This window comes from Stigmatopora nigra, chromosome 19 (genome assembly GCF_051989575.1).
Source record: "Stigmatopora nigra isolate UIUO_SnigA chromosome 19, RoL_Snig_1.1, whole genome shotgun sequence".
Classification (NCBI taxonomy): domain Eukaryota; kingdom Metazoa; phylum Chordata; class Actinopteri; order Syngnathiformes; family Syngnathidae; genus Stigmatopora; species Stigmatopora nigra.
The window spans coordinates 542,847-570,634 of NC_135526.1; the positions used below are offsets into that span (position 1 = coordinate 542,847).

The 27,788-nt window shown below is 44.7% G+C and overlaps 1 protein-coding gene across 3 annotated transcripts; it reads left to right on the forward strand.

Moving 5' to 3' along the window:
* The first annotated feature begins 761 nt into the window (after positions 1 to 761).
* Positions 762 to 27,112, forward strand: gria3a (glutamate receptor, ionotropic, AMPA 3a). 3 transcript variants are annotated; one of them, XM_077740562.1, is made up of 15 exons: positions 762 to 807; positions 1,338 to 1,496; positions 4,644 to 4,883; positions 8,514 to 8,701; positions 10,042 to 10,095; positions 10,652 to 10,813; positions 10,891 to 11,058; positions 11,351 to 11,455; positions 12,083 to 12,190; positions 13,500 to 13,706; positions 14,256 to 14,629; positions 15,141 to 15,339; positions 16,476 to 16,723; positions 18,554 to 18,674; positions 26,953 to 26,994. In XM_077740562.1, the coding sequence occupies exons 1-14, from the start codon at positions 777 to 779 to the stop codon at positions 18,669 to 18,671; spliced, it is 2,361 nt and encodes a 786-aa protein (XP_077596688.1). In that variant the 5' UTR covers positions 762 to 776; the 3' UTR covers positions 18,672 to 18,674; positions 26,953 to 26,994. The 3 variants fall into 3 exon arrangements, with proteins under 3 accessions (XP_077596688.1, XP_077596689.1, XP_077596687.1); XM_077740563.1 differs by lacking the exon at positions 18,554 to 18,674 and having other exon boundaries at positions 26,953 to 27,112; XM_077740561.1 differs by lacking the exons at positions 18,554 to 18,674; positions 26,953 to 26,994 and adding an exon at positions 19,831 to 20,625.
* The last annotated feature ends 676 nt before the right edge of the window (positions 27,113 to 27,788 follow it).

The following is a 27,788-nucleotide window of genomic DNA, read 5'->3' on the forward strand; positions in this document are numbered from 1 at the left end:
ATTATTCTTTTGCCCCTACCACCCCCAAACAGATTTGACATCACTAATGCCATTGAAACACGAACAATCGCAGGCAATCTTCCCAATGTACATGAATTGGACGTAAGTCCTTGTCAATGGCAGACAAAGGAGGTAGAGACTATTAAAAAATAGTGATCATTGGGGAGATGTAACGTAATATAGAACATTTGTTTTTGAAACAGGCAACATTGTGTTTTGTTCCTGTCTACGATGAAATCTACACACGCATGCACGCACGCACGCACGCACGCACGCACGCACGCACGCGCACTGCAGCAATTGGGACTGAGCTTGTAATTCAACTCGACAACTGAAGTTTGAGCACCCCAACACTCTCACTCTCTCCCTTTCTCTCTTTCTCTCTCCTCCTCCCTTCCCTTTTTTTCCTCACTCAGGCACCATTTGCGAGCTCCTGGTCTTGAAAACGGGAGCTCGTCTTTCTCCTCCATCTTTTTGTTTATTTTTTTCTTTTGTTGGGGTGGGGTGGGGGGAGCTATCACAATACACACGTTTTGGAGTTGACGCACATCTGGTGGATTCCTAAAGCCGAGCCAGCCAGCCAGCTAGCGCCCCTTCCCATCCTATCCTATCCTATCCGATCCTCTTCCTATCCTCTTTCAGCGAGCTGACTTTGACGCTCCGTGGCGCTCGTGTTTGTTGGCCAGGAGTTGCTCGTCACTTGTCGGATGTCCAAAATGTGGCCGGGCGTCGTGGCCACACTTTGCTTGTCTTGTTGCTGTTTCTGCGGCGACTCCATGGCCGGATTTCCCACCCAAATCAACATCGGTAAGCCGTCTTCGTCTTTTTCCGTCATTTTCCGTCATTTCTCGTCTTTTTCCGTCATTTCTCGTCCCTTTCCGTCCGTCCGTCCCCAGACGATCAATCGATACGATTGGGCGCAGCTGCTGCGGCCAGCGACCAGTCGCATCGATTGACAACAAACTCAAGTTCGCTTGTGAGTGGGCGATGGCGACTGCGAATTTATCCAAGAAAATCATTCTGCTTAGTCCAAAACCACTTGTCTAAATAATTCGGCATAGTCTTTCCATGCCGAGTATTTTGGCCGCCACTTACGGCGACGGACGTCCAAATTTGCACCTGGCCTTGCCACCCACCTCTCGTCGTATTGAAACAGCGAGCGGCCTACTGGTCATTTCAGGTTGTTTATCAACTATCTCTCACTGGTTAATACTTTATAGCGAGCTTTCAATCACGATTCACCTAAACATTAAATTCATGTTTTGTTGTTGGTATAAATAGTAGTTGATCTAAGTTGGTGTTTGTTGGTATAAATAGCAGTTGTTGTTTGTTGTTAGGTGGCCTGTTCATGCGCTCCACCGTTCAAGAGCACAGCGCCTTCCGCTTTGCGGTTCAGCTGTACAACACCAACCAGAACGCCACGGAGAAACCTTTCCACCTCAACTACAATGTGGACAACCTGGAGTCGTCCAACAGCTTCTCCGTCACGCATGCCTGTGAGTAGTCAACACACTCCATCCCTATGTCTTGAGCCAGGTGCTTATTCTTGCCAAACATTCGCTTTTAAGTCGTCTAACGTATTAAGCGTGTCTAAAACCGACGAGGATGGATTTCCTGGGGGATTAATTTGATTATTTTGCGTTTTAATGGTTGTTCTCTGTACTTTTGTTATTGTTTTAGCCACCCAAAAGCATTAAACGGGTGTTTTTTTGAAACATTTCAGCATGTATGTCACTTGTAGTCGTGTATTTTGCAAAAACTTTGTAGTTTAAGCCACACAGACGAATACAGAGGGATGTCATGTTGTCTTGGCTCAGCGTGAGACGCCGTCTCTCCCCGCTAATGAGACGCTAACGTGGCTGCCATTTGCCCGGAATCGGCGACTTATCCCCCCCGGCAGCCCGGCGCCGACGGCAAACAAAAAATTCTGGCATCTAGCGAGGCGCCGTTGCCTGGTGACGCCACGCGTTTGCCTTTCAACAAGTCGCACCGGTACAAAGCGCCGTCAGACAAAAAAGGCCGCCGGCAGACATCAAAAAGCCTCGTTGCCAGCGAATCCAAAAACGGCGTGGACGTCGCTCGTCCGAAACGGCGACTCTTCTTATTTCTCGCTTAACGTGGTGACTTGCATTTCTTTTTTCGGAACGATTCAGGCGACAAGGCCGCCGCCGTCGCGTTTGTGCATCGATTTTTCCACTGGGGAACAAAAGCAGAGCGCTATTGATCAAAACAGCCAATAAAATGTATTGGCTGGCCGGGATAGGTACGACGCCTCTTTGACGGAGTGACCTCGCTAGAGGACGACCTCACAAAAGCCGATATTTTTTTTCCTCGCTGAAATGGGGCCCAATTTATTCATCTGCTTGGTCTCGGCACCTCATTATGAAAATGAGCGCCGTGAGCCGCGGCGGAGCCCGAGAATGACTAACCTATCACTCTGGGCGGAATAGAAATGTGTCAAAATAATCAGCACTTTCACTTGCTGAAGACCCCCATCGGGTGGGCCCCCCCCCCCCCCTCTCCCCTTTCCCCACCGACGCACCCCAAGGGGGAGCCAGTCATTATGCAACCCGGATGACTAAAATAACATATTTGGTCTGACTGGTGTGCCTGCTTGGCTTCAGATTGCTCTTTAATAAAGTGCCAAATCATTTGGGTGAGCGCAGATTTTCTTTTGCGGGCAAATCAAATGACAAAATGGGCCCCCAATCCCAAAACTTGAACTGTTACTTGAAAATGTAAGTGGAGGGGTACTTTATAGGACAATTCTCCTCATACTACAACACTAAACCATTTAAAATTGGTTAAAGCATCCAAACTAGGAAATGCACCAAAATATAGGGAAATGATAAAAGCGCGTTCTTTTCCTGAATAAACATAGCCCGCCATTGCGACGACAATCCGTCCACCGGATGACAAATATCTCTTCATTAGAGCGTATTCGTTTGTAAGCCTGATACCCAATGTAGTATTCACTGAATTTTAGATTTTTTTTGTATTTTGCTCTGGGACCAAGTTTATGTTATGCATGGTGCAAGTTTACTCTGTGTGCGCAAAATGCCTGCGGCTCCCTGTAAACAGAGAGCACGCCGCCGCTGAAAAGATGGCCGCCGCCGCTGTAGGAAAGCGAGGGAAAAGCGCTGGGCGCGTGACGCACTCATTCGAATCCAACAGTCTTTTTTTTTATTGGCTTTTGGGTGGTGACGTAAAAGGGATTTTTTTTTTTGTCGCCGGATGCGTTGGCCTCTCGCGGCGTGCTGGCGTGTCTTCGGCCCGCCGCCGCCGCCAATGCCGACGACTTGTGACAAGTGTCGCGAGGGCGCCGCTGCGGCAACGTTGTCACAATTGGCGCTTTTCTTCCTCTGCTCCAAATCCGACTTGAGCACGCGGCATTTTTTTTTTTCCGAGTGCAGCAAAACGTCATCTTAGCTTCCAGCTTCTCATGCCGACACAAAACAAAGATGCAACTTTTCCTCCCAGGGCTGCTTTAAAAAAAAACACATAGGGCAACTTGAAATCCTTTTGGACCATCATAATCTGCAAAAAAAATGCTGGAAATGAAGAGGGATAGATAGCTTAAATTGTCATTGATCAGACATATTCCACCTCCAAAAAAATCAATTGTAGCGTAAACATGGTCCGGAATAGGCATTTATTTTTTTGTGACAGCGAGCCGGCCGTGAAGAAAAACAAAGGAAAGGCAGCCAAAATGCGGAGACATTGAGCTCTTACATAATGCACCACCACCATCACCACCATCACCACGTTACGTCACGTCAACAAGTGCAGCAGAAATATTGTCACAATATATTTAGTGGACTAGCAGAACCTTGCCAAAATGGCCAAAATGAGCCTCCAAATAGATGGAAAAGCATGGATATTTTGCAATGTCCCTCCCACTCATCCATCCACTCTGGGAATGGTTTTGGCTGTGGCAGCCTTTTCATTTTTCCAAAAGTTTGGACAGCTGTGCAATAATAGGGAGAGCTGCCAAGCCATTATCACCCGGGAACCTCTTATTACTAATAATCACGTCTATAAAAATTGGATTAGTATTCCGGGCAGCAGTACAAAAAAAAGGAAAAAAAAACCCTTTTGGGTGATAAAACAAATGACAGGAATATTCTTTGCCGCTGTATTCTTCCCAGAGGAAAAAAAAGCTGTCAATGCAAAAAAAAGTGAAGCGCTAGCATATCCAAATCAATGCTTTATGGTCTCCATTCTTTTTTTTTTTTACGGGTATATCGACGTCATTGTTCTTTGGCAACGTGACCTGAATTTCAAGCGCCGTTTAGATTCGCAACCGTTCAAAAGAGTCTGTTTTTTTTTTTAATACGGAAGGGTAATTCAATTTGACATTTGTTATTAAGTTGAGCTTTTCAACTTTTTGTTGGAGTGGGGGATGATTTGCTCATTATTTTAGCCAGTGAAAGGCAAGAAGCCCAAAGGCCAGCCGAGGGTGCCGGAGCATGTGCGCCAGGCCAGGCCAGATGTCCCAGCATTTATTTATTAAAATCGTGTACATCATATTAAAGTTTGACATCATACCGGACTAATTGGCTTTATTTTTTTATTATTTTGTAATAATTAGTATTAATACGAGAAATATTAACGTTGAATTGTGTGTTTTTGTGTGTTGTCAGTCTGTTCTCAGTTCTCCCGAGGAGTGTACGCCATCTTTGGCTTTTACGACAGGAAGTCCATGAACACGCTGACCTCGTTTTGCGGGGCGCTGCACACCTCCTTCATCACGCCCAGCTTCCCGGTGGACGTGGACGCGCAGTTTGTCATCCAGATGAGGCCCGCCTTGCGCGGCGCCGTCCTCAGTCTGCTGGACCATTACAAGTGGGACAAGTTTGTCTACCTCTACGACACCGACAGAGGTGAGCGCCACGCACACACGTGTCCACGCCTCCTTAATGGAGCGCCATCCGGCTCACAATTGAAGCCCGCCGAATAAGCGTGATGATATTTTTAAACGGCATTTCTAGGACGAGATAAGCCCCCCCCTTTCCTTCTCGTTATATCTTTCCCCTTCCAAGTGGGCGTCTCGTCATCTGCTCAGTCGGAATAGCGAGCGGCCACGCAGCTTTTTTTCCCCTCCGTAAAGCTTATTTGTGGCTAGCTAACGATCGGCGAGGGATTCGCGTCGGGAAGACGCCTTGCCATCCCAGGCGCCGGCGACGGATCGCCGGAGGCCGTAATTGGGCCGCCGGCGAGACGTCGACAGAGTGATTAAGGTGGCGCGGCGCGGCGCCAGAGCTCCCCCGAGCGACGCGGCCGTCGCTCGCCGCTCCCCCGCCGACCCTCCGTCTTTGACGCCCGGCGGCCAGACGCGGCGGATCGGGACGGATCCCCCCCGGCTTGTGTTTACCCAGCCATTTTGATTACAATTGATCAGTAAAATAGTTGTGGGGTCGTGAAAGAATTGATTTCGTGGCAAGTTTTTCTTACATTTTCCCATTTTTTTTCCCCCTGCTCATTTACTCCTCAAAGTTCTTCAATTCCGATGTTGTTGTCCCCAAATCCGCGAGGCACACATTGAAGCACGCGGCTGCGTTTTGGCCCGAAACAAAAGGACTAATTGAATTAGCAGCGTTAGAGTGAATGAAAGTGGCAAGGTCCCACTCCAGTGGGCAGCTGGTGAACACCAGATGTTGCCCAGTTCAAGAAAAAGAAGAAGAATCTTTCTTTCTTTCTATTTTGCAACTGCCTGTAGGCTGTTAAATGAGGACATTTTCAAGGATGATGTCACTGAGCCGCGGCCAATGGACGTGCCCGTCCAACATTCCTCTGGCCTCCCGGGCCATAAATTGTTGCGGGCCAAAAAGCGCGCTGGTTACTTCCCATCCGCGGTGGGCCTGTCACTTCCTTTTAGGATGGATGTGGCTAACGTTAGCCTGCACGCGCTCGCTCGCTCGCTGGCTGGCTGGCTGGCCCTATCCTTTTCCGGCTGCGAACACTGGTCTCATTGCGTCTTTATGCTTTTAGTTAGGTTTTATCCTTTGCATAATTACAACATTTGGATTGAATTAATATACTCATTCAAGTGAATGGCGTTGAAGGAAAATGATGTCATTAGTGATATCCAAGTGGCAGCCACAAAAACATCTCTCTATTTTATGACTTGACTTTTATTAGATACTAGATTTTAATAAGGCACAAAGATGAGTGACTTTGAAAGATTTCTTTGTGGGTTCATGCATGTGGATGCATCCCATTGTGGGGAAATTCAGCACCTTGGACAGTTCTTTGCGCGCCTTGAAGCCAAACGGAGGGAGGGAGGGAGGGACTTGATAGAATAGAAATAAAGCGCCTTTTGAACAATGAGCGACATTTCCATGTTTTAAAAAGTAGCGCTCACCTTGATGGCAGCTCAACCTTGCTTCCCCCCCCCCCCTGCTTTCATGTCAAATGCTTTTGAAACTCTTTTTGCTTTTCTATTCCCCGCTTCAAGGTGACATTTATTCTCCATTTTGTAAATACCAATGAGTGTTTTTCATCCGTTTGTTCATTTTGTCCTGGGTGCATGGGTGGTAAGGGGTGCTGGAGCCTATCCCAGCAAACTAGGTGAGGGACACCCTGACTCGGTGACCAGTCAAACACTCATAGCTAGGGATAGTTTAGAGTGCTAAATTAGCCTAGCATGCCTATTTTTGGGATGAAACTGGAGTACCCGGTGAAAACCCACGCAGAAACGTTATCTGCCACAATTGTCACCATTGCACGGTTACATAATTTCCGCAGGCCCCGCCCGGTCGAACGTAAATCCCCCGTAAACGCTCCATCGGTCCGCCTCGGGCCGCATGGAGACGGCGAGGAGAAGACACGCTCTTTCTCTGCCATGTCGGCGCGTTTAAAGCGGCCGGCCGGCAGGTCTGCGCGCCGACGCGTGACAAAATGGAAGAGCGCACTAAAAACACGCAGCAAGATACGCCCGCCTTCTATTTTTATCATAAATACAGTAAAGTGCTCCAATTAGCAAGTAGAAGGGCAACGCCATGAATCCTCGGACTGAGGAATTTCATCTTCTGAGCTGGCCCTCCTTAAACACAATCGTCTTGAATAGAAGGAGGGAGTCAAATAAAAAAAAAAGGGGACTTGCAGTTTTGGGCTTGAAGGAAGCGGCCAGTCAGCAAAGCTTTTGTGCTGGTGGTCACAAAGGGACGTTTTTTTTTTTCTTTGGAAATGTCACATTTTGCCACATTTTGGAGCATCCTGCACATCTTTGCTTGCCCTTAGCTAATCAACTTGTCTATTAACCCATTCATTCATTCGTGTTCCCGTGTTGGCAAATCTGACGGAACGTCTCCCTTTCACGTTGTCTTCTTCCTCCCTCCACCTCCTCTATTTCCGGACGATAGCTTTCAGGCTAACCAAAAGCCATTAGAGCAGACGTCTTAATGCATTATGGAGGAGAGTGAGGTGCCACGGGGCCGGCAAAGAGCCGGCCCCGTGGCACCTCAAAATCGGCCTCTTCTTCTTTGCTCTGCTGGAGAAAAAGCCAGCGAGGAGCCAGTCAGTGAGCTGGATTTCAAAGCGCGCTTTATGGCCCCGTCTTTGCCCGTCTGATTTTCCAATTTGCCAATGATCACAGGCACCGGCGCGCAAACGGCCACGGCGCCTGGGCGAGCTCTTAGCAAATCCACAATGGCCAAGAGATAAGCCCTTCTTTCTTTGTTGGATGACATGTCATTTTTCCAGTCAAAGGCTTTTTCTTTTTTTTCCCCCAAAAAAAAAAAATGGCGCACCTTAATAATAAGGGGACCTAGATAGGATGTCCAAAATAGAAAAACATGATGACAGACTATTACGGGCTAGCGGCCTATCAGCCGCTCGATTCAAGATAATGACGCTAATCCCTTTTGTATCGCGAGGACTCCATAGGATAGCCGGTCCAAAATGATACATTATGGTGTGCATTCAATCCGGGAGGAGGAAAAACAATGGAGACGCTAAAGTGTCCTTCGGCCCGATGGGGGGCTTTTTAAAAGGCGGGCGCCATCTGTTTACAAAGTCAAACCAAGGACCGACCACAAGACTTTGTCCCTTTTTGGCCCACAAAAGGCCTTTTTTTCTCTCTCTCTCTCTCGGTTTGCCTTTGACGTTTTTAGTTCTTGCCCGTGTGTATTTTTGTATTGTATTGGTGTCAGGTGGATAGAAAAGCGGACACGTCGGAAAGGGCACCAAAATGGATTTTGCGCTACATTGTGTTGGCGTAGGACTACATTTCGTTTGAGGTCAGCATTGGCAGGATGGATGTGGAGCACTTTAGAAAAAATGACCTACTTTCTCCATCCATCCATGGGTCGTACATTGATTGGTAAAAAAAAAAAAAAGTGTCGTCTGACGGCCATTCATTTAGCAGATTGCGCTTCATTTCTTTAATTTTTCCACCCCAGAAAAAAGGCATTTCCCCCCACCTTACTAACGCTGACCTGGATTTTTTTTAAATGTAACTTGTTTCCCAGTGCCCCCGCACGAACGCAGCTGTCGAATGTTTTGCGCCCTAGGTTTCGCCATCCTCCAGGCCATCATGGAGTCGGCCGTGGCCAACAACTGGCAGGTGACGGCCCGCTCGGTGGGGAACATCGGCGACCCGGCCGACTACCGGCGCATCATCGAGGAGATGGACCGAAGGCAGGAGAAACGCTTCCTGGTGGACTGCGAGGTCAACAGGATCAACGCCATTCTGGGACAGGTAAGCAAAATACTTTCCACAATAAGTCTGTCCTTAAGTCATACAAATGAATGGATTAAATAGGCGGGTCGGCCGTGACACGGATACTGGCTTTAATGCAATATGGTCCGGTGCAAACTTAAGTAGGACACGCGGCGCTGGCTGACTGGCTGGCTGACTGGCTGACTGTCTCCCGTAACGGCAACAACAATGAGCTCCCTATAAATAGCCTCTCCTCCTAGCCGCGGGGAAGATTTGGCACAAAGGGCGGCCCGCCTCAGCAAACAAGGCTGAAATGGGGAAGAAATGCCAAGCGCCTCATTAAAACGTCTCGCCGTGACGGGGACCGAGCGTGGCCCCGTGTCGGATTTTGCCGTGACCTTGGGCGCGCTTGGCGCCCCCACAGATGCCCAATTGGGCCCGAGAGGGTTGGCGCCCATCGTTTCACAAAATCAATGAATGGCATTTTAAAAATAATTTTTCTTCCCCAATGTCGCTGAGAATTCAATGATTATATTTACGTAAAGGCAAAAATCATTAACGTTTGTTAATTTTCCACGCTGCTTATCCTGAATAGGGCCGCGGGGGTGCTGGAGTTTGAATTGCCGTCGCTGTTTGAATTCTGCCTAAAACACGCCATTGTGGGAATTGGGTGGAATTGGAATTATTGGTAGGCGAAAGACACTCTGGACGCTTCAAATCATTGCATTGCCTGAATCTGCTCTCTGTGTGGGGGTGTAGAAAAAAAATGGAATGAAGCGTTTGGAGCGTTGGAGGGGGTTGGAGGGTTGGGGGGGCTGGCTGGCTTTCGCTCAGCACAACTTACCACCTCCGCACAGCCATTTTTAAGATCGCTGCTCTTTGAGGGAGAAATAGAAAGCGCCAAAGCGCAAGAGCGCAAAAGCGCCAGTGTGGCGTGCAAAGAATATTTTGCCTATTAAACTCACATGTGCGCTGCATCGTTTGCTGCTAATTAGGAGGGGGGGGGGGGGGGGTGTCGCTCACTTGCAGAGTCCATAGAAGAGCCAGAGTGCAGCCTTGACCTTATTTCACTTGTTGAAGTTAATGGAAAGGAACAGCCAGTGTCATCGTGGCTTCTCGCCTCTGCAATTGTGTGTACGTCTTTGTGTGTGTTTGTGTGTGTGTGTGCGTGTGTGTGTGCACGCATGCAAAAAAAAACAGACTCACAAGTTGCGCAAATGTCATTTGTTTCTGGCACGTCGTTCTTTTGGTGGTTGTTGTCCACAACCTTGGATGCGTCCGTCCGTGGTCAGCGTTGCAAGCTGTGACTCACTCTTTTCATTTCTTTATTTATTTTTGAAAATTCTTTTCTTTTCTTTTCTTTTCTTCTCATTCTGTAGGTGGTGATTGCAGGAAAAAACACCCGAGGCTACCACTATATCCTCGCCAACCTGGTGAGAAAGGCGCCAACAAAACAATAATCATATACAGTTCATTTTGGGGGCATGTGCTTATTATATGTGCTTAGAGTGGGCATGCCTTTGCTGCCTTTACTGCCTTCGCTGCCTTTGCTTACCGTAGGAAAATGGATTCACGCTACTCAAATTCATTCCATTCAGGCTGTTCCACTTTATTAGTTGGAGAGGGATAATAAATGTATTGATATCTGTCTTCGGGCATCAACAGCGCCGTGAATCCCGCGAGTAGAAATGAACAAACATAATTGGATATTGAATCACGTACACGAGAATCCAAATTGACTTGAACTAAAGAGTCAGTATTTTGACCTCCCTTCTAATGGGTTGCATGATGGTGTCCTTAAAAAAGACTCTCAGTGGGGTTGAATCGATCATTTGTGTCTTAGTGCATTGACACGGCCGCAAATCCCACAAATGGAAACAAACTAACGTGATTGGAAACTATAGAGCAGTCCTGATCAATGACAAAGTCCTAAAAATGTCCGTTCTAAAAGCATCCCAAAAGTAAGAATGTGTCCTTTTTTTCTTGTAGGGTTTTTCCAACATGAGCTTGGAGCGGGTGTTTTCTGGCGGCGCCAACGTGACGGGCTTCCAGATCATCAACCCCGACAGCGGGGTGGTGCAGCAGTTCCTCCAACGCTGGGAGCGTCTGGACGAACGGGAATTCCCCGAAGCCAAGAACGCGCCTCTGAAGGTGAGCGCCGGTCTGCCGTGGGATGCCGGCTACTCTCCCGGCTTTACCCACGGCCGTTTTTTCCCGTCCCGCCGCAGTACACGTCGGCGCTGACCCACGACGCGGTGCTGGTCATCTCCGAGGCCTTCCGCTACCTCCGGCGGCAACGGGTGGACGTGTCGCGGCGGGGCAGCGCGGGCGACTGCCTGGCCAATCCCGCCGTGCCCTGGAGTCAAGGCATCGACATCGAGAGAGCGCTCAAAATGGTCAGACACCTTTTTATTTTCGGCCTGAATTGGACGCATCTCAAAGACATATAAAAATAAGAGAAAAAAAAACTGTGATGAAGTCGGGATTCTATCGGCCTCCCCAAAAAAGAAAACATTATTAAAAAAGGGGATAAAACAGTACAGCCCCGCGAAAAAACAACAATAAAGTAGGGATTCTATTTGCTCATTTATTCCCATTTTTAAGTAAGTCAGCCCAACAGGGAAAAAAAACAATCCAAATTTCCGTTTGCTTTATCAACCGTGTAACCTTTTGACCTCTTTGTGACAGGTTCAAGTTCAAGGCATGACGGGAAACATCCAATTCGACACGTTCGGACGGAGAACCAACTACACCATCGACGTGTACGAAATGAAGACGGGAGGCCCCAGGAAGGTACGTGGCTGGGTCTTGAGGGACGCCAACTCGGCTCCCCAGGATGTCTGGCCTCTTCTCTCGATGGATTTTGGCCATCGGGCGTCACGCCATGAGCCCTTAAAATGTAAAAGCAACTAGTAAATGAGCACGCGCGTTCATTGTCCTTGGAATACGCCATAAGCGTCACTCAGAATAGGACGGAAGCGCCAGGTAAGCCATGTCTTTCTCTTCAACTTCTTCGCTCGGTGGGGGGTGTGTCCAAATGGGCCAAAACCCAGCCGAGTTTGAAAACATTTCGAATGAAATCCTCAATCCGTTATTAAATCTGGCAGCCGAATGGTAGAAAGCGCTCGGTCTGGATTATATCACAGGCTCTTTTTCCGTTGTTGTATTATTAGAGCAGCAAAGTTTGTCTCACTTGACCCGTTGGCGCGTTGTGCTTACGTAAGAGAACATTTGCCCAAGCCCGAATAGCTTCCGCCTACCGAGCCCGAGCCAGGCCCAGGTGAGGCCACGCCATTGCCGAGCGAAGAATTTTCTGGCCGCCGCCACGTCGTCGTCTGGCCGAAAGCATCCACGTGTGACCGTGTGTCCCCCCCCCCTCACGCGTGAAATAACCTTAAATGTCTGTGTGATGTTTTTCAGATGGGCTACTGGAACGAATACGAAAAATTTGTATATTTAATGGATCAGCAGGTCACCAACGAATCGTCTTCTGTGGAAAACCGAACAATTGTGGTCACTACTATTATGGTACACTCTCAAGCGGGTTTTAAGTGTTTGACCTCAAGATTTCTGCCGCTCAAGGTCAAGGTGTCCATTGTTGCAATCTGTCCTGGGAGGCTAGAATCCTTTTCTTTTGAGTTGCTTTCCATCCACTCACTACATGTTGAAACAGTCGACTCACGCAGAGTGTTTCAACTGTACCCGTGTGGGTGTCAAAGCATTTTGCTTTTCTTCCATTCCGGTGGGCTGTCGTAGTAGTGACATCACAATAACGGCCTTGGTAACTAAATCACTTGTAGAACAAGCCCACGTGTATAGACACGTACGTACAGAAAGACAGATAGAGAAAGAGAGAGAGAGAGACGCCCTTTTTTTGGGGGGCGCGCTCGGGGCGTACGTAAGTAAGTAAGTAACGGCTTTTCCCCATCCGGTGGAGTAAGCTCGCTCGTTGACGGGGACGTCCTTCCTTCCTCCCCGTCCCCCCCCGTAATTGTAAAATCGTCGGGTCTCTTTAAATGTAAAATAAGGTGCTCCTTATCTTACATTTAAAACCAAGGCCTCGTCATCCTTCTGACTTTGTCTATGATCTTTCCATCTTAGGCCAATTCAGAAGCTACTCTCGTATGACCTCTTTGAATTTGGATAGCCGTCCAATCACGGATCATGAAGCTTTATACTCTGGAGCTAGCCTTATCCACCTCATGTTAGGAATATTAGAGCATAGCGTAACATTCCAAAAGTGCAAACTGTGACTGTAAGCCTTTATTTAATGGAGCGAAACGATAAAACTATTCCCAGTTCTGAGCCTGCCAGGCACACGTAATAGAAAAACAAGGCAATTATTGTCCGATACGAATTGCCGATTAGCGACCGACGTCTGCCAGGTGTGTCCCCCCCCCCCGTCAATGACGCTTACTCCACCAAACGGAAAAGTTCCCCGTTCGGCTTGCCCCGCCCTCCCCCGTGTGCCGTGCCGGTAACGCTGACGCACGCGCCATGGAGCCCCGCCCCCACCTTCCCGCCAAGTGCTGTTTTGAGTCCGAGGTAGCCCCCGTTCCCCCCCCCCCCGCTTTGTGCGCTTTGTGCGCTAAGCTTCCCGCTAGTCCACTTGGCCTCTTTCAGTGCAGCTTTTTTTGGCCTCCTTTTCGTGCCCCGCCTCCCGAGCCGGTTCCTTGTGATTGCCGTGTGTCTCGTACGTGCTCGCCACACGCCACCCTCCCCTCCCCTCCCATCCTTACCCGGCCCCGCCTCGCCCCACCCCCCAGCATGCGTCCATCCACGCGCCGGCGCCGCCGTTCCTTTTTTGCCGTCCCCTCAAAGTTTGTGTGATCGACAGGAGGCGCCGTACGTGATGTACAAGAAAAACTATATGCAGCTGGACGGGAACGACCGATACGAAGGATACTGCGTGGATTTGGCGTCGGAGATCGCCAAGCACGTGGGCATCCGATATAAACTGTCCGTCGTTCCCGACGGCAAGTACGGCGCCAGGGATCCGGAGACCAAGACGTGGAACGGGATGGTGGGTGAACTGGTGTACGGGGTGAGTTTCACTTCCAACTTCCTTCTTGCCCTCTTTTTTTTGCCGTCCACTCGGACGGCTTTGCCTTTTGTCCTTTGGCCTTGGATTGGAATGGAAAATGTTCTGGAATTACCATTCCATTGGTCTTTAATTACAGTTGACGAGTTAAAAAAAATGGCATTGGCATCGGGAGGAGGTCAATTTCCAATGTGACAGGGTCAATGGAATAGCGTTTATAAACTGTCAGAATACTGTGTGCCTAACAGCGTTTGGCTAAAAACTTTGACTTGATATGGATTAGAACTGAGCCATGGTCATGTTGCCATAAAAAAACGATGATGAAGGGGAAAATGAGGGCCGCTCAGGCCGGCCGAGCGAGGCCTCCTCACGCAGAGCTTGACGGAAGACAAAGCACTTTTCCCCCGGCTGCTGTTTTTCCTTTTCTCCGGCGTTTGTAGACGCGGCGCGTTGGCCGTGTGGGTGTCTAACCTCCTCCCTCCGTTGTGCCTGTTGACCTCCCTCCTTCCCTCCCTCCTTCCCTCCCTCCCTCTCCATCCCCCACCTCTACAGAGAGCTGACATAGCGGTGGCTCCTCTGACCATCACGTTGGTGCGGGAAGAAGTGATAGACTTTTCCAAGCCCTTTATGAGCCTGGGCATCTCCATAATGATAAAGAAACCTCAAAAGTCCAAGCCGGGCGTCTTTTCCTTCCTGGACCCGCTGGCCTATGAGATTTGGATGTGTATCGTGTTTGCGTATATCGGCGTGAGCGTGGTGCTCTTCCTGGTCAGCCGCTTCAGCCCTTACGAGTGGCACCTGGACGAGAACGATGAGGCCAAAGACCCTCAGAGCCCCCCCGACCCGCCCAACGACTTTGGCATTTTTAATAGCCTCTGGTTCTCGCTGGGCGCCTTCATGCAGCAAGGATGCGATATCTCGCCAAGGTTGGTCGTCGCTCCCCACCTTTTCTCTCTCTCTCTCGTCGTCGTCGTCTCGGTCATCGTCTTTGTCGTCTCTCCGCCCGTCCGCTCATCGGTCGCCGTCGACGGCGGCCGATGAGCGAGAGTCCCGTTGCCCCATCCCGTTGCCGCATCCCTCCGTGCAACGTCTCTTGGAGGGCTACCGTGTTTTTGCTGCATGTCCCATTTTTTGACATCGGATGCGGAATAGGCGCCGCGGTCGCTTCCCTTAACGGTTTTCATCCGTCTAAGCGACACGTTAATGTCCAAAAGTGTCCTCGACTCGAAGCTTTTCTGCAAAGCTTGTTTCATCAGTATATATATATACACTACATATATATATCAAAATATATATGACATGTATATATATTGACAGTCATTTGTTGGGGCGCTTCTCCTCACAAGAGTAGCAAGGGTGCTGGAGTCTATCCCAGCCAACCATGGTGAGTCTATTTCCTTTCTGACGTGTGTGGCATCTTTTTTTTCTCCCCGCCAGGTCTCTCTCGGGTCGCATCGTGGGGGGCGTTTGGTGGTTCTTCACCCTGATCATCATCTCCTCGTACACGGCCAACCTGGCGGCCTTCCTCACCGTGGAGAGGATGGTTTCTCCCATCGAGAGCGCCGAGGACCTGGCCAAGCAGACGGAGATCGCCTACGGGACTTTGGACTCGGGATCCACCAAGGAGTTCTTTAGGGTGAGTCGTTTACACTTTTGGTTATGACATCCCGTCCTAGATTTGCGACTTTTGAAGGATGAATGGCGTCGTTGGAAAATGAAGCTACTCTCATCAAATGTCAGTGTCGGAAAAACCTAAATGAGAACTTGATTAAATGTTAAAAGCGCTTTTCTTTGGCTTTTTCGTCTTTGGGTGGACGCACTAAACCAAACGAGGCCAGCTTTTAAGATGCTAAGCCACGACTGGCTAACTAATGACTCATTTAAGAGCTCATTCCTCCGTGACCTTCCTTTCAGTATAGAGAGTCACCCAGCAGAATATTCTCAATCATTTGCTGCCATATCCCATCTGTATATTTGTGCGCAGTGATTCATAGACTACAGTAATGAATGACATAATATAATGTGGCATGTCAAGCTATTAGAATAGAAGGCAGGGCACAAAAGTCTCTCTCCTTCTACATTTGCTTTCCGTTTGTCGCAAGCCGTGACGGCTCTTAAAAATGACAATTGTCCCTTTTAACGAGGCCCGTTACGTACCGTGGCAATATAGAATTAAAAAATGCTGTTGACAAGCGATGATCTTCAAAAAAGTCTCGACTGTCATCCGATGTCAGCGTCACATTTCAAGTGTTTACAGCGTAACCACGGCGAACGAGATGTATTTCCAGAAGGATTGGCGTAGTACGGCCTCGCTTCACCATCTGCCCAGTTAACGTGAATTATTGATGCCAGCCGCACGTTCATTCATGGATAAACACGGGCGCAATAACAAAACCAGAGCGAAATCAAAGAGGGGGCGCCACGTGTTTTCCGTTTTTCTGTCTAATTTTCCATTACATTTCATACTGATTTATTTGGAAATTTTGATCTCGGTTGTATTTGCCCCGCCTCCAAACTGCCAGCCGCTAAACACGGCGCCCGCAGGGTCGAATGGAAGTCCGCCGCGTTGCCAGATTGTCGGACCTCGGGGTTCTGGCACGAGGCCGGCCGGCCGCCGCGGAGCTAACCGGACCAATTAACGGATTCACCGGGGGGGAAATGACCGTTATTTACGACCGCGGCGGTAAACATAGCGTAGAAGAGTTGTGTCATTGTGTAAAGAAAAAAAAAAGGCTGTATTTTTACTAACTGCGCGTCTCTCTCCAATTGTAGCGCTCCAAGATAGCGGTTTACGAGAAAATGTGGTCGTACATGAAATCGGCGGAACCGTCGGTGTTTGCCAAGACCACACCGGACGGGGTGTCCCGGGTACGAAAGTCGAAGGGAAAGTTCGCCTTTCTCCTGGAGTCCACCATGAACGAGTACATTGAGCAGCGCAAGCCGTGCGACACCATGAAAGTGGGCGGCAACCTGGACTCCAAAGGCTACGGCGTGGCCACGCCCAAAGGCTCCGCATTAAGGTGGGTGGGATCATATAACAATGCGCTCCACGTTGTTATAGGATTCCACCCACCCTGATGTGTCTGTCACCCATGTTCACCCACCCAGGAGATATTGTCCGCCGTTGCCGTCGTCTCCGCCGTTGTCCCGTGTCTCTGATCTGCCGCCGTCCTCCCCCCCCCCCCCCCCCGCTTGTCTTTGCATCTGTCCAAAGGACAGCCCCAAGGCCCCAAGGCCCCGCCCCCACCCCACCCGACGACTCATTCGCGAGCACTTTCTGGTGGTGAATGTTGAGCGGCATGCCCAATGTCTTCTCGGCTGACGGCCTTCCCCATCCCGCACGCTCGGACGCCGCTCGGCAAAAAAAAAAAGTAGGAGACGTGGCTGGACCCCAGGTGCGTTTTAACCCTTCCCCCCCCCCCATTTTTTTAACCTTCCCCGACGAACGGCGCTCCCAGGTACCGGTACGGTATTCCCAGAGTGCGTTCCGACATTGATTGAGTTTTGACCGCGAGTCGGAAGCGGTGGGCCGATGGCGCCCGTGGCGCCCGTGGCGCCCGTGGCGCCCGAGGGCCACGTTGCCAGGTCTTGTAAATTCCAACATTTGATCAAATTGAAGTTGAATCCCCCTAAATTGGTCAAAATTGGAGTTGACCGATGGCAAGTTTTTCCCCGTTTTGTAGGTGAAAGCGCACCTTTGGTCGATCCTGCAAATCCCTCAATGACCCCATACCCGCCCCCCATCTCCCTCCAACCCCGCCACTTTTGGCGAGCGGCGCGCAAAAGCGTGCGACTCTCCCACGCCACCTCTCTCAAGTATGGCTGTCAAAGGAGTGTGTTACGTGTCCAAATTTTCTAGGCCATTTGTCCCCCCCCCCCCCCCCCTCAATCTCCCCGCGTGCTCCCCAACCCCGTGCTCCCCCCCCCCCCCCCCCCCATGATCTCGCAAAGCACTGCTATTAGATTTCTCACGGACCTGTTCCCTTTTTTTCTTACAAGCTATGTTTTATCGTTTCAAGAAATGCTGTTAACCTGGCCGTGTTAAAACTGAATGAGCAAGGCCTCTTGGACAAATTGAAAAACAAATGGTGGTACGACAAAGGAGAGTGCGGCAGCGGGGGAGGTGACTCCAAGGTCAGCCCCCATGTCACCAAAAGTCGGGCGTCCCAACAGAGTAATCGGCAAGGCTGACGTCACCTCCAAACAAACAAAAAAGAAACAATTGGGCCAATTGCGCGCTTAAAAAAAAAAAAAGCCAATCCTTCTCATTTGTGGCGACGTCGTGCCGCCGAGATGGATTGCGGGAACCCTTTGCTTGGCTAATAGAGCAAGAAGTTAGTGTCATTTTTTTAGAGAGAGAACCAACCATAAAGTGATTGGCGAGTGGCTAAGAAATACGGCAAGAATTTCCCCCATAAGCCCGTTTTTTTTTTTAACCACACGCCAACAAGAAGGCTCAGTTAAGGTTGTTCAGGCAGCAAAGCTTAGCTTAGCTTAGCTTAGCGTGACGTGCTGGAAGCAAACGGGCACAGGAAACAGCCTTGTCTTGAGGGGATGAAGCATTTTACGGGCAAACGTGAGAATTCTAAAGACACCCGACGGGCCAACGGGAGCATTCTATTATTTCTTTGAATTCCTTCATCGACATTGTCATGTTTCTGAAGTTGCAGAAGGAGGCCCTGGAGCGTCAGCCCCGCCCACCCACCAGCGTTCCATCTCCATTGCCACTCACCTCCTTCTATTTTTTTCCAGCTCCAATGACGACGATGCAGGAGGCCATTCGGTCGGTATCCCGGCCACAAAACCATCTCCCGACTGACCATTTTTTGTTGCCCTTGTTTGCCTTTCAGAAAAAGCCTCCCTCCCTCCCTGCCTCGGTGCGGAGCGTCACTGGTGCAACCAACCACTTCCGTCCGACCAGTTTTCCTCCCAAATTTTGCTTCGGGCTGCCGCAAAGCGTTATTTTGATAGGTAATCCATTTCTGATTATTTCCACATCACTTTGCTTAGAAGTCACGTTACTGTCAAAGACATTTTAGCTTAAACAAACCATCTTATTTGCTTTTTAACATCCTATACATGGTCATTTTTGAAGAAAAATGCCTTGACCTAAATTTCAGTCAATGATGACATTCATGAGAAGGAAGAACATTTTAAGACGATGATTGGAGATTTTTCCAGATTGTTTGTGGCAGCCCGAATGTGATGTCATTTCATCTGACAAATTGGCAGCATGGCGGGGGTGTCCAAAATACGCTGCACTAACCGTAGATCCAGTGAAAAATGTGGATTGGCTTGCAGCAAATGATGAAAAACATCCTTAAGCTACATCCTACAAAAGAAGTTTTATACCTTCTTAGCTTTGAGACTCGATAGTGGTATTCCACCCCCCAAAAAATGTAACCTGAGAACAGAAAAAAGAAAATGTGGACACCCCTGAATGATGCCAAGTATGTTGATGTTAACCTGTCCAACTTTTTCAGGTCTTTTTTTGCCTTCCAGAACACACGGGCTGGTCCTTCAGGTTAGCTTAGGTTAGAATAGGTTAGAACTTTATTTCATCCCGTATTGGGGAAATGTCCTGGTTGCAGTAGCAAGACAGACAAAGAAGACATTGTCGACCTAGCTAAAAAGACTGCAGCCACACACAGAAAGTCCAGAAGGTGGGGAAGCCATGCCAACTCCTCTCCTTTTTAAGCTAAATGAGCCTAAATAGCCCCTAAAGTTTTGCTCTTTTTCTTTGAGCTTTCTTTCTGCCCCGTTAGCCAGCAAAGGGTTACCTTAGGGTCAGATCCGGCGCCACCGACGGCTCGCCGCCAATGGGACGGCTGGCGTGTAGACGCCACCCTGCCCGCTTCAACGACACGGTGACCACAGCGCGTGCCGATTACTCGGAGCGATCCCCGTAGGGTCTGGCACGCTAGGGTTCTCCAGGCGGGGCTTTTCTTTCTGGATGTAGTGTTGCTTGCCATGTGTGTGTGTGTGTGGTGTGTGTGGTGTGTTGGCCAGCACCCTACTTGTGATCGGTCGCTTTGCACACTGGTAATAGCATTAAGTATTAGTTGACAAAGTTGAATAACATAAGATAACATCTTCCAATGTTATTTATGTTATTTCCCACGTGAAGAACTCCAGTAAACCTTGCCGTATTGAAACTCAGTGAACAAGGCATCTTAGACAAGCTGAAAAACAAATGGTGGTACGATAAAGGTGAATGTGGAACCAAGGACTCGGGAAGTAAGGTCAGTCGCTGCAGGTCTTTTCTTTGCTTTTTTTAATTGATTGCCAAAACCGCTGCATCGTGCCCTTCCTCTTCATACGCCTTACTATACTATGTCGTTTTTTTTGCGTAAAAAGCCTTTCTATACCATGCCTTACTATACTATGTCGTTTTTTCGAGGAAAAAAGCCTTACTATACTATGTCGTTTTTTCGAAGAAAAAAGCCTTACTATACTATGTCGTTTTTTCAAAGAAAAAAGCCTTACTATACTATGTCGTTTTTTCGAAGAAAAAAGCCTTACAATACTATGTCATTTTTTGAAGAAAAAACCCTTACTATACTATGTCGTTTTTTCGAAGAAAAAAGCCTTACTATACTATGTCGTTTTTTCGAAGAAAAAAGCCTTACTATACTATGTCGTTTTTTCAAAGAAAAAAGCCTTACTATACTATGTCGTTTTTTCGAAGAAAAAAGCCTTACAATACTATGTCGTTTTTTGAAGAAAAAACCCTTACTATACTATGTCGTTTTTTCGAAGAAAAAAGCCTTACTATACTATGTCGTTTTTTCGAAGAAAAAAGCCTTACTATACTATGTCGTTTTTTGAAGAAAAAAGCCTTACTATACTATGTCGTTTTTTCAAAGAAAAAAGCCTTACTATACTATGTCGTTTTTTTGAAGAAATAAGCCTTACTATACTATGTCGTTTTTTTGTAGAAGAAAGCCTTACTATACTATGTCGTTTTTTCAAAGAAAAAAGCCTTACTATACTATGTCGTTTTTTCAAAGAAAAAAGCCTTACAATACTATGTCGTTTTTTGAAGAAAAAACCCTTACTATACTATGTCGTTTTTTCGAAGAAAAAAGCCTTACTATACTATGTCGTTTTTTCGAAGAAAAAAGCCTTACTATACTATGTCGTTTTTTGATGAAAAAAAGCCTTACTATACTATGTCGTTTTTTTGAAGAAAAGAGCCTTACTATACTATGTCGTTTTTTCAAAGAAAAAAGCCTTACTATACTATGTCGTTTTTTCGAAGAAAAAAGCCTTACTATACTATGTCGTTTTTTGAAGAAAAAAGCCTTACTATACTATGTCGTTTTTTCAAAGAAAAAAGCCTTACTATACAATGTCGTTTTTTTGAAGAAAAAAGCCTTACTATACTATGTCGTTTTTTTGAAGAAAAGAGCCTTACTATACTATGTCGTTTTTTCAAAGAAAAAAGCCTTACTATACTATGTCGTTTTTTCGAAGAAAAAAGCCTTACTATACTATGTCGTTTTTTCAAAGAAAAAAGCCTTACTATACTATGTCGTTTTTTCGAAGAAAAAAGCCTTACTATACTATGTCGTTTTTTCGAAGAAAAAAGCCTTACTATACTATGTCGTTTTTTCGAAGAAAAAAGCCTTACTATACTATGTCGTTTTTTGAAGAAAAAAGCCTTACTATACTATGTCGTTTTTTTGAAGAAAAAGCCTTACTATACTATGTCATTTTTTCGAAGAAAAAAGCCTTACTATACTATGTCGTTTTTTCGAAGAAAAAAGCCTTACTATACTATGTCGTTTTTTCGAAGAAAAAAGCCTTACTATACTATGTCGTTTTTTTTGAAGAAAAAAGCCTTACTATACTATGTCGTTTTTTCGAAGAAAAAAGCCTTACTATACTATGTCGTTTTTTGGAAGAAAAAGCCTTACTATACTATGTCGTTTTTTCGAAGAAAAAAGCCTTACTATACTATGTCGTTTTTTGAAGAAAAAAGCCTTACTATACTATGTCGTTTTTTCGAAGAAAAAAGCCTTACTATACTATGTCGTTTTTTGGAAGAAAAAGCCTTACTATACTATGTCGTTTTTTCGAAGAAAAAGCCTTACTATACTATGTCGTTTTTTGACGAAAAAAGCCTTACTATACTATGTCGTTTTTTGAAGAAAAAAGCCTTACTATACTATGTCGTTTTTTGAAGAAAAAAGCCTTACTATACTATGTCGTTTTTTTGAAGAAAAAAAGCCTTACTATACTATGTCGTTTTTTCGAAGAAAAAAGCCTTACTATACTATGTCGTTTTTTCGAAGAAAAAAGCCTTACTATACTATGTCGTTTTTTTGAAGAAAAAAGCCTTACTATACTATGTCGTTTTTTCAAAGAAAAAAGCCATACTATACTATGTCGTTTTTTCGAAGAAAAAAGCCTTACTATACTATGTCGTTTTTTCGAAGAAAAAAGCCTTACTATACTATGTCGTTTTTTTGAAGAAAAAAGCCTTACTATACTATGTCGTTTTTTCAAAGAAAAAAGCCATACTATACTATGTCGTTTTTTCGAAGAAAAAAGCCTTACTATACTATGTCGTTTTTTCGAAGAAAAAAGCCTTACTATACTATGTCGTTTTTTGGAAGAAAAAGCCTTACTATACTATGTCGTTTTTTCGAAGAAAAAAGCCTTACTATACTATGTCGTTTTTTTGACGAAAAAAGCCTTACTATACTATGTCGTTTTTTTGAAGAAAAAAGCCTTACTATACTATGTCGTTTTTTGAAGAAAAAAGCCTTACTATACTATGTCGTTTTTTTGAAGAAAAAAGCCTTACTATACTATGTCGTTTTTTGAAGAAAAAAGCCTTACTATACTATGTCGTTTTTTCGAAGAAAAAAGCCTTACTATACTATGTCGTTTTTTTTGAAGAAAAAAGCCTTACTATACTATGTCGTTTTTTCGAAGAAAAAAGCCTTACTATACTATGTCGTTTTTTGGAAGAAAAAGCCTTACTATACTATGTCGTTTTTTCGAAGAAAAAAGCCTTACTATACTATGTCGTTTTTTGAAGAAAAAAGCCTTACTATACTATGTCGTTTTTTCGAAGAAAAAAGCCTTACTATACTATGTCGTTTTTTTGTAGAAGAAAGCCTTACTATACTATGTCGTTTTTTCAAAGAAAAAAGCCTTACTATACTATGTCGTTTTTTCAAAGAAAAAAGCCTTACAATACTATGTCGTTTTTTGAAGAAAAAACCCTTACTATACTATGTCGTTTTTTCGAAGAAAAAAGCCTTACTATACTATGTCGTTTTTTCGAAGAAAAAAGCCTTACTATACTATGTCGTTTTTTGATGAAAAAAAGCCTTACTATACTATGTCGTTTTTTTGAAGAAAAGAGCCTTACTATACTATGTCGTTTTTTCAAAGAAAAAAGCCTTACTATACTATGTCGTTTTTTCGAAGAAAAAAGCCTTACTATACTATGTCGTTTTTTGAAGAAAAAAGCCTTACTATACTATGTCGTTTTTTCAAAGAAAAAAGCCTTACTATACAATGTCGTTTTTTTGAAGAAAAAAGCCTTACTATACTATGTCGTTTTTTTGAAGAAAAGAGCCTTACTATACTATGTCGTTTTTTCAAAGAAAAAAGCCTTACTATACTATGTCGTTTTTTCGAAGAAAAAAGCCTTACTATACTATGTCGTTTTTTCAAAGAAAAAAGCCTTACTATACTATGTCGTTTTTTCGAAGAAAAAAGCCTTACTATACTATGTCGTTTTTTCGAAGAAAAAAGCCTTACTATACTATGTCGTTTTTTCGAAGAAAAAAGCCTTACTATACTATGTCGTTTTTTGAAGAAAAAAGCCTTACTATACTATGTCGTTTTTTTGAAGAAAAAGCCTTACTATACTATGTCATTTTTTCGAAGAAAAAAGCCTTACTATACTATGTCGTTTTTTCGAAGAAAAAAGCCTTACTATACTATGTCGTTTTTTCGAAGAAAAAAGCCTTACTATACTATGTCGTTTTTTTTGAAGAAAAAAGCCTTACTATACTATGTCGTTTTTTCGAAGAAAAAAGCCTTACTATACTATGTCGTTTTTTGGAAGAAAAAGCCTTACTATACTATGTCGTTTTTTCGAAGAAAAAAGCCTTACTATACTATGTCGTTTTTTGAAGAAAAAAGCCTTACTATACTATGTCGTTTTTTCGAAGAAAAAAGCCTTACTATACTATGTCGTTTTTTGGAAGAAAAAGCCTTACTATACTATGTCGTTTTTTCGAAGAAAAAGCCTTACTATACTATGTCGTTTTTTGACGAAAAAAGCCTTACTATACTATGTCGTTTTTTGAAGAAAAAAGCCTTACTATACTATGTCGTTTTTTGAAGAAAAAAGCCTTACTATACTATGTCGTTTTTTTGAAGAAAAAAAGCCTTACTATACTATGTCGTTTTTTCGAAGAAAAAAGCCTTACTATACTATGTCGTTTTTTCGAAGAAAAAAGCCTTACTATACTATGTCGTTTTTTTGAAGAAAAAAGCCTTACTATACTATGTCGTTTTTTCAAAGAAAAAAGCCATACTATACTATGTCGTTTTTTCGAAGAAAAAAGCCTTACTATACTATGTCGTTTTTTCGAAGAAAAAAGCCTTACTATACTATGTCGTTTTTTTGAAGAAAAAAGCCTTACTATACTATGTCGTTTTTTCAAAGAAAAAAGCCATACTATACTATGTCGTTTTTTCGAAGAAAAAAGCCTTACTATACTATGTCGTTTTTTCGAAGAAAAAAGCCTTACTATACTATGTCGTTTTTTGGAAGAAAAAGCCTTACTATACTATGTCGTTTTTTCGAAGAAAAAAGCCTTACTATACTATGTCGTTTTTTTGACGAAAAAAGCCTTACTATACTATGTCGTTTTTTTGAAGAAAAAAGCCTTACTATACTATGTCGTTTTTTGAAGAAAAAAGCCTTACTATACTATGTCGTTTTTTTGAAGAAAAAAGCCTTACTATACTATGTCGTTTTTTGAAGAAAAAAGCCTTACTATACTATGTCGTTTTTTCGAAGAAAAAAGCCTTACTATACTATGTCGTTTTTTTTGAAGAAAAAAGCCTTACTATACTATGTCGTTTTTTCGAAGAAAAAAGCCTTACTATACTATGTCGTTTTTTGGAAGAAAAAGCCTTACTATACTATGTCGTTTTTTCGAAGAAAAAAGCCTTACTATACTATGTCGTTTTTTGAAGAAAAAAGCCTTACTATACTATGTCGTTTTTTCGAAGAAAAAAGCCTTACTATACTATGTCGTTTTTTGGAAGAAAAAGCCTTACTATACTATGTCGTTTTTTCGAAGAAAAAGCCTTACTATACTATGTCGTTTTTTGACGAAAAAAGCCTTACTATACTATGTCGTTTTTTGAAGAAAAAAGCCTTACTATACTATGTCGTTTTTTGAAGAAAAAAGCCTTACTATACTATGTCGTTTTTTTGAAGAAAAAAAGCCTTACTATACTATGTCGTTTTTTCGAAGAAAAAAGCCTTACTATACTATGTCGTTTTTTCGAAGAAAAAAGCCTTACTATACTATGTCGTTTTTTTGAAGAAAAAAGCCTTACTATACTATGTCGTTTTTTCAAAGAAAAAAGCCATACTATACTATGTCGTTTTTTCGAAGAAAAAAGCCTTACTATACTATGTCGTTTTTTCAAAGAAAAAAGCCATACTATACTATGTCGTTTTTTCGAAGAAAAAAGCCTTACTATACTATGTCGTTTTTTCGAAGAAAAAAGCCTTACTATACTATGTCGTTTTTTGGAAGAAAAAGCCTTACTATACTATGTCGTTTTTTCGAAGAAAAAAGCCTTACTATACTATGTCGTTTTTTTGACGAAAAAAGCCTTACTATACTATGTCGTTTTTTTGAAGAAAAAAGCCTTACTATACTATGTCGTTTTTTGAAGAAAAAAGCCTTACTATACTATGTCGTTTTTTTGAAGAAAAAAGCCTTACTATACTATGTCGTTTTTTGAAGAAAAAAGCCTTACTATACTATGTCGTTTTTTCGAAGAAAAAAGCCTTACTATACTATGTCGTTTTTTTTGAAGAAAAAAGCCTTACTATACTATGTCGTTTTTTCGAAGAAAAAAGCCTTACTATACTATGTCGTTTTTTGGAAGAAAAAGCCTTACTATACTATGTCGTTTTTTCGAAGAAAAAAGCCTTACTATACTATGTCGTTTTTTGAAGAAAAAAGCCTTACTATACTATGTCGTTTTTTCGAAGAAAAAAGCCTTACTATACTATGTCGTTTTTTGGAAGAAAAAGCCTTACTATACTATGTCGTTTTTTCGAAGAAAAAGCCTTACTATACTATGTCGTTTTTTGACGAAAAAAGCCTTACTATACTATGTCGTTTTTTGAAGAAAAAAGCCTTACTATACTATGTCGTTTTTTGAAGAAAAAAGCCTTACTATACTATGTCGTTTTTTTGAAGAAAAAAAGCCTTACTATACTATGTCGTTTTTTCGAAGAAAAAAGCCTTACTATACTATGTCGTTTTTTCGAAGAAAAAAGCCTTACTATACTATGTCGTTTTTTTGAAGAAAAAAGCCTTACTATACTATGTCGTTTTTTGAAGAAAAAAGCCTTACTATACTATGTCGTTTTTTTGAAGAAAAAAGCCTTACTATACTATGTCGTTTTTTGAAGAAAAAAGCCTTACTATACTATGTCGTTTTTTCAAAGAAAAAAGCCATACTATACTATGTCGTTTTTTCGAAGAAAAAAGCCTTACTATACTATGTCGTTTTTCGAAGAAAAAAGCCTTACTATACTATGTCGTTTTTTCGAAGAAAAAAAGCCTTACTATACTATGTCGTTTTTTTAAGAAAAAGCCTTACTATATACTACGTGGTTTATTTTCGGGTACAAGATCTTACCTCTAATTCCAGTCCGATAGATTTGGCCACCGATTGGCCACCGATTGGCCGCCGTTTGGCCGCCGTTTGGCCCCCGTTTGGCCGCCGTTTGGCCTCCCACAGCATGAAATTGCGGAGCCACGAGACGTAGACCTGTACGACCACGACCGCCTTCCCCTTCGACTAAAACGCAGGCCTGCGTCGGTTCGTTCCGACTTCTCCGCATTCACCTTCCCGCCGGTCTCCGGCGGCGGGTCGCTCCGCTTAGGACTCTGCGTTGGCCGTCTTTTGTCGCGTCACGCCGCCGCTTCGCGAAAGCTTTAACGTTGGTCTTTACCTCCCCCAGGACAAGACAAGTGCACTGAGCCTGAGCAACGTGGCAGGGGTCTTCTATATTCTGGTGGGTGGGTTGGGCCTGGCCATGACCGTGGCGCTCATTGAGTTTTGCTACAAGTCTCGGCAGGAGACCAAACGGCTGAAACTGGCCAAAAATGCCACAAATTTCAAGCCGGCACCCCCGGTCAACAGCCAGAACTTTGCCACGTACCGAGAAGGTTACAATGTGTACGGGACGGAGAGTGTCAAAATTTAAGAGGTGAGCGTCAAGTGACGATTCTGCATTTGGAAACGGGTGGACTGAATTTTGTGTGTGTTTGTTTTACTTCAGATGGACCAAAGGGTGGATATCCGACGGGACGCCAACGATCGGCGTCCGTGTGACCCCGACTGGAAGATGGGAAGCCATTTTTTTCTCTCCTTTTTCGCCCCCCTGAAAGCTGTCACCGAAAACACGCGGACTCAAAGAGGTATTTTTTCCTCTCAAAGTGCCTTACGGAACTTTCCGTGTGGTGGCCGTTGACGTGGAGGTGGGAAGGAGTGGGCGGCCATCTCGGCCTTTCTATTTCACGCCATTGGGAATGGGAAGTGTCCTCGTTTGACCTTTTTTTTGGAATCCAAGAGCTGCTTGTGGAGCGCCGCCAAGGGCTAACTGCTAGCCACTAGCGCTTGAAAATAGCACATTTGCTCCAATTGTCCCACAGTAGAGCTTTGGGGTCACGTCAGCTAGAGTCTAACGTCACTGACTATTTATTCTATCCTTCCTTATTTCAATGACGTGGCGCTTTGAAAGCTATTCTTCGTGGTGAAAGATATTGTCTAACTGTTACTTACTTAGTGAAGTCC

Coding starts and splice junctions, on each gene's coding strand:
- gria3a (XM_077740561.1), top strand. CDS start 777: ATGGCCGGATTTCCCACCCAAATCAACATCG. Junction 4,884..8,513: donor CCTCTACGACACCGACAGAG/GTGAGCGCCACG, acceptor TTTGCGCCCTAG/GTTTCGCCATCCTCCAGGCC. Junction 16,724..19,830: donor CCCAAAGGCTCCGCATTAAG/GTGGGTGGGATC, acceptor TCCCACGTGAAG/AACTCCAGTAAACCTTGCCG.